The sequence below is a fragment of the Anarrhichthys ocellatus genome, unplaced genomic scaffold (genome assembly GCF_004355925.1).
Source record: "Anarrhichthys ocellatus isolate YVR2014 unplaced genomic scaffold, GSC_Weel_1.0 scaffold195, whole genome shotgun sequence".
NCBI classification, from domain to species: domain Eukaryota; kingdom Metazoa; phylum Chordata; class Actinopteri; order Perciformes; family Anarhichadidae; genus Anarrhichthys; species Anarrhichthys ocellatus.
In genome coordinates, this window is record NW_022280225.1 from 67,420 (window position 1) to 73,825 (window position 6,406).

The 6,406-nt window shown below is 40.7% G+C and overlaps 1 protein-coding gene across 1 annotated transcript in view; it reads right to left on the reverse strand.

Annotated features, from left to right (window-relative positions):
• The window catches only part of chd1 (chromodomain helicase DNA binding protein 1), a 42,950-nt gene that overhangs the window by 5,331 nt on the left and 31,213 nt on the right, over window positions 1-6,406 (reverse strand). Inside the window, exons 15-28 of the mRNA XM_031878710.1 lie at window positions 5,698-5,857; window positions 4,658-4,810; window positions 4,432-4,503; window positions 4,190-4,339; window positions 2,909-3,057; window positions 2,569-2,665; window positions 2,378-2,473; window positions 2,115-2,291; window positions 1,832-1,992; window positions 1,701-1,742; window positions 1,478-1,611; window positions 807-945; window positions 472-622; window positions 14-136 (exon numbers count right to left, since the gene is read on the reverse strand). Of these exons, the coding sequence (XP_031734570.1) occupies window positions 14-136; window positions 472-622; window positions 807-945; window positions 1,478-1,611; window positions 1,701-1,742; window positions 1,832-1,992; window positions 2,115-2,291; window positions 2,378-2,473; window positions 2,569-2,665; window positions 2,909-3,057; window positions 4,190-4,339; window positions 4,432-4,503; window positions 4,658-4,810; window positions 5,698-5,857 (1,804 nt within the window). The remainder of the gene's footprint in view (window positions 1-13; window positions 137-471; window positions 623-806; window positions 946-1,477; window positions 1,612-1,700; window positions 1,743-1,831; window positions 1,993-2,114; window positions 2,292-2,377; window positions 2,474-2,568; window positions 2,666-2,908; window positions 3,058-4,189; window positions 4,340-4,431; window positions 4,504-4,657; window positions 4,811-5,697; window positions 5,858-6,406) is intronic.

The following is a 6,406-nucleotide window of genomic DNA, read 5'->3' on the forward strand; positions in this document are numbered from 1 at the left end:
CTGTGAGACTTACTGTCCCTGCTTGTTTCTGTGCTTCTCTTTTGGCCAGGTCCTTGCTTAGCAACTTGATGAGGTAGTCTGCTCTGGTCTGGAGCTGTTTGGCCTGTGGCTTCTTGTCAGGGTCATCTGGTAGGAGCTGATCAACAATGGAAACATTTAAAAAAATGTATTCAGAAACAACTGAACACAAATACATCACACTCATACATAATTTGCACTTGCTTCTGTACCGACATTTGAAAGGAAAAAAAATACAAAATAATAAACAAATATTTGGCTGGCCTGCTCAAACAAACAGGTGAATATGGGGAAACACTTAGGACTCGAAACTAAAAAAATAAATAAAACTGAAGAAGTTGAGGCCTTACAAAGAAAGTCATCCACAGTATATATAAAATTTAAAACAAGACAATATGCATGCCCCTCTATGATCACATAGGGAGATAAGATATGTTTTATGCCTGAACTCACCTTGTGTGTGAGATTGAGGTCCGGATCCATCTTGATCATCTCCCAGCTGCCATAACCGTACTCATAGATTCCTATGAGGAGGCTGGAGTCGTCCTCCTTCCCCCACTCAATGTCAAAGTGTGCTGCCTTTGAGTGGCATGGAATCATATACCTATAAAACACATAGAATTAAGATTTAGATATTTAAATATATTTGGTCATTTTTAGTAACATGGTCGCTTGATATACGACAGCCTATGCATCATTAAATTATTGGATATTACACCGACCAATAAAAATAAACTGTGGTGCCCAATTCGTCTAACAGAAATCATTTAGTCTATTGGGAACCTTACTTCTTTCTCTCCTCGGGGTCAGCAGGAATGGCCTTGTGGAGTGGAGTCAACTCTTCCTCGTGGGAGATAACAAGCTTGGCATTCACCTGGACTCCAGAGATCCTGAATGTAGGGCCCTTCACCTTCCCTCTTCTGCCTCCTGGTGGTCAAACAACAGAGCTCTTAAAGGTTCATACTTTATGAGCCATTTAATCATGCGAAAGACAACCAGTCTAAGAAATGATTCACTGTACCATGCGTATTGAAACCATGGCCTATAGCCCTATCGATGTGTGTGCAAACCACAGTTTATATGCGGTTTGGAAAATTGCATCCCTGGCCTGTGATCAGCAGATGATAAAATGGATTCCTATTCACCTAAAGCATTGAAAACTATATTAGGGTAGGAACTGTGTCTTCCCAAGCTGTATTTAATCAAGTCATATATCTTAAAAAAAGCTCCTTCCGTTTTTTATCATTGTCAATTGAAGACTTTGGGGTTTGGAAAATAAATCAAATTCTTATAGTGAACAAAAAGGAGGGATGGCCAGTAGAAAGAATGCAAGTGTAAGGCACTTGCACATGACTTCACTTTTCAGAAACTGAGTAATGACAGGCTTTAACTTTTACGTATGTTAAAAATAAACAAACACATTCCTAAACTCCTTCCTATCATGGGCCTATAATGTTACCTGAAGTCTTCTCTGGTCCACATGGGTTTTCTCGTAGTGTTCTCACACAGCCATTGTGAACGGTCTCTGCTAAGCGTTTCAGATCATGTTCAGACTTATCCACAAGTTCAGCATCACGAGCAATAGCATCCAACCTGAGTGACCAAGACACTTGTTGAGCAGACTGTTGGCATGTTATTTTTTAATTGATAAAAACAATATGAGAAAATAGGACGCGGCTTACCTCTCCAGTGGTCCTCCAAATTTTTTGTAACTCTTGACAAACCTGTAAGAATTCACAGAGATGTAAACAGGGAAATGTGAGGAGAAGTAGATTAAAAGCAACCCTGAGAACTCTGGAGTGTATATAATCACCTCCGAATCTCAGCATCGCTGAAGCCCTTGATATTTTCTCGTGGAATGGTCCGAGGCCGCCCTCGTTTCTTTGGCCTTTTTCGGTCTGACGGGGAGTCGCTGTCAGACCCAGAGTACCTCCTGTTCCTGCTCTGCCGTCCCGAACCAGCGTTAAAGCTTGTCTGTTAACACAAACCAAGAAAATTGCCTGGAAGTTCACTAAGAACCCAAAACGCAAAATACCACTGAGTAGCACACAAATTATCATAAGTTGTTATTATATTAAGCAGGACTGCTTGTGTACCTGTTTGGCACAATTCCTCATGCGAGGCAGCAAGTAGATTTCCTCTAGCTCCTTCTGTCTCTCCTCCTCCTCCATCCTCCTCCTCTGTTCCTCTGGAATGATGTCGTCCCAACTCCGATGACTACGCTCAGAGTCGATGTCCATTTCCTCTTCGTCCATCATGGAGAAGTTGGCCACCTGCACAGGTCAAGTCACAACTGTAAATGTTAAATTGCTAAAGAACGGAACATCACAACTTAATGTGTATACATTTCTTTTAATACCTTGAACTGAGACAGCAGTTCTTCTCCCACTGTGGAGGGTCCAGGATCATTTTCCCTGGTTTCAGCTCTTTTGAGGATCTCGTCGATGTCCATTTCCTACAGAGCAGAAAAGGCCACGACATGCCACTCAAATATATTTCAGAGAAAAGTTGTGATTATACACGAACATCATTCAGTATATTACTACATACCTGAGGCTCCTGCTCCTCACCCTCTGGCTCTTTGAAAAGCTCCTCAGCACCAAACTTCAGGATGGAAGACAGCTCCTCCTTGTTGAATGGTGCTGAACTGTATGTCATAAAAGACGTCAGAAAACAGCAAAGTGTAGCAGTAACTTTTGAGGGGAGTACAAACACTACGGATGAAATCACTTGATTTTTTTTGGGTGGATAAAAAAAAGGCTGCACTCTTCAATGACATGACTTGTAAATAAAAAGTTTGTCAACAAGCACCAGAAGTTTGAGTTCAAGAGGGATGTGGGCAAAAGAAGGAAAGGCAGTCAGGCAGCAGAAGGAGGTATGCGTTGCTTGCCTGGAGGGAGCAGCACCGGTATGGAGGACAGTTTTCCCTGTAGTGTCCATCCTCTGGATGACAAGGTGATCCAGCACCATTTTCTTCTTCGCCCTCTCAATGATTTCCTCCTCCACTGAGCTCTTCGTCACCAGACGGTATATATTCACCTGCCAGTCCACAAGCAAAGGTGGAATATGAATACAAACACATTGTAGCAGAGAATTTGGTTAAGGTAGATCATTTATATCTACCTCTATGTATATACCAGGGATTATCCGAGTAGGGCCAGACAGGCCATTCGCAGTGGTGGAATGTAATTAAGAATATTTACTGAAACACTGTAGTTAAAGCTACAATGAGGAACTTTCATTTAGTGTTGATTTTGGCAGTCCTTGTGGACAAAAGTGGTAGTGTTTCTGAGCACCACAGTCCCTTTCGAAAACCTCTCAATTTACTGCCGCAGGGTCTGATTAGCGTGGTGTCGGCTCCCAGCAGGAGCCCCACTAGAGTCTGAGCTGAAGGACTTTCTGGTTAACCTGTATGATTTTGTCGTGCCGAATCTGACCCGGTGGCACTGATAAAAAAAAATTAAAATGACTATATAGGAATAGCCAATCTTTTCTCTGATGGTCTCGTTTACTTATGTAGGTTATATAGAGGCATCAGGATTACATTGAGGCTTTCATAACAGTTTGAAGTTCCTCACAGTAACTAAGTACCACAAAGTTTGGGTACTTGTTTTAATTGCTACTTTATACTCCACTACATTTCATTGGAAATACTGTACATTCACTCATAAAGCTGATGCATTATTATAGATGAAAATGCCCATCAAGTAGGTATAATATGTCTAATAATGTATAACTCTCAAATTGGCCATTCTGCATAACGAGTACTTTTTATGCTAGTACATTTTGTTTCAAATAATCCTGTACTTCAAACGTTAAACGTAAAGCCTTCTGATGCCAATGTGTGCTTTTGGACTTATTTTTTGGACAAATAAATGGAATTGAACCGACTTAAAGGCTTTCTAACATTATTATTTAATTGTGGCATTGCTACTTTTGCTTAAGTAAACACTGTAAAACGGCCAACACCTCTCAGCTGAGTGGAGCTGCAGTTTTTGCTAATGCCTACATAACATTCCCTTTCGCTGCTTCACACTTTCAGTGTTCCTGTGGTCTAAGGCTTTGATTGTGAGGTAGCTACAGCTTCTGTTAGCCACAGTGAACATGGTGTTACTAACTACCAACTCCATGGTCCGTAAATGTAGTGAGGTTTATGGCTGCTGTTACTTACCTGTCTTTTCTGTCCGATCCTGTGGGCCCTGGCTTGGGCCTGGAGATCATTCTGGGGGTTCCAGTCTGAGTCAAAGATGACTACTGTGTCAGCTGATGCCAGATTGATACCCAGACCACCAGCACGTGTTGATAACAAGAAGCAAAAATCCTGGGCAAACAATTGGAGGTTCATCATACATGATAAAAGTCCTGGTGTATTCAAATAAAGCACATTTACTGCATACAGTGCATAGAACTTACCTCTGAGCCCTCAGCATTAAAATGATCCAACGCCTGCTTCCTCATCTCACCTTTGATGGAGCCATCTAATCGCTACACAAATTTAAAACATAACGTTCAGAAATTTACAACAGAAATATGTAGATGGCATTTCATATTTCTGCCGCGCTGGTCTGCTTTTGTGGAGCATATCTGCATATGCGTGTACAGTATGTCAGATTTTTATGTGAGCAAAGTGAGTAACTACCTGAAAGAGGAACTGTCGGCTCTTCAGGTAATCAGCCAGGATATCCAACATCCGCACCATCTGGGAGAAGATGAGAACTCTGTGGCCTCGCTCCTTCAAACGCACCAGCAGTTTGTCCAACAGAACCAGCTTCCCACTGCTGCGGATCAGTTGCTGTCGGAGGAGAAGAGTGGCAAACAATTACTGGTCCATCCTCTCCAATTAACATTAGGAAATCAATATACACTCAACTGTGTTCATTTGGTATGAAATCTGTGAGAGCAACAATACATCTGGGTATAAGTATACCGTTTGAGCAGAAACAGAGCAATCCAAGCGCAAGCAGGGGCTATTTGAGTGTGAGGACGGGGATTTGAGGGAAAGCATTACAAAATCTGAACGTCTGATCAAAGAGCTGATTGGCTCTTAGTTTTGACCTTACACACCACCTTTTGTAGAAAATCTAAATGTTCTGTGTAATTGTGATATTTAATGATTGATTATAGGATATTATCCTCATGTTGTGCAATGAAGGATTTAATCTGGTAAACAGCTTATGTGGTTGATAACAAAGAGGGTTATTTCTGTAGCACTTATCAAAACAAGCAATTAAAAAGTGCTTTACAAAGTAGACATAAAAATACAGGATAGAATACAATGCCTAATACACACACATTCTCCATTTATATATATATTCACAAACAAATTTAAATAAATCCCAACATCGTCTGCAAGCTACAGTTAGCCTACAGATGGCTCTTACAGGATGTTAATATTTCTGTAACTATCCTGTTTATTCTTTGAAGACTGCTGGAAAGTGCCCGACTTGACGGCAGCTTTTTGTCCCGCCCCCTGCTGCTGCCGCCGGCTCTCATCCACTTTCCAGGTTCATCTCCAACAAACCTATTATCTGGTTTTGTCAAAAACCACGGCTTAAGTGTTTACATGTGAAAACACTATTCAGATTTGATTTCGATAACCCTAATTCCTTACAAATATTTACTGCGGCAGAACTAACAGAAACCCTGATGTTACAATAAAATAAAGTAAATTAAACAGACCTGTAAGGCTTCAGCTCTGCTAAAGAACTCAATGTCATCTGGGGGCTTAATCAGGTAACAGTGGTTACAACACTTCTTCAGCTCCATCATGATGTTCAGGAAGCCTGACGTGCTGCCTTTGCCTTTGCTCAGAGCCTTATAGTTCCTGGTCAGGATCCATCTGATCACAAACACATAAACATACATCACTATAGTATAAATTATAGTTGATTGATCCGCAGCCAATCAAAGCCTAACCCTCATACTTCACATATACACACGTTAGTTTTACTGACAGAAAATATGTCGCGGTGTAGAAGTTCTTCAGCGTGAGTGATGAAGACATGAAGCTTGCAATTTCTAGCAATTGCAAGTTCAAAATAAGCCATGGAGGAACAACTAACATCATTAGAGAGTTATTATATTGTTATTCATCGCCATGCATGCTACACAGATTGTTGGCTTGTCTGCTTACAGCGCGGAGCAAAAACAACTCTTTTAAACTGAGGTTGCATTGACTTTGTAAAATGTAGTATTGCGTGAAGGTAAATTATAATGCCATCATGATTTTAACACCATCATGTAGTCTTGTAAAATTTAGATTTTGGTGAGAAACTTAAATAAAAACAGTTGTTTGAAGCAGATGCCTTCACAGCAATATAAAATAGATTAGAGGGGGAACTATGAACACTAGATCTAAGCAGCTTATAATATATAAGAACCAAATATA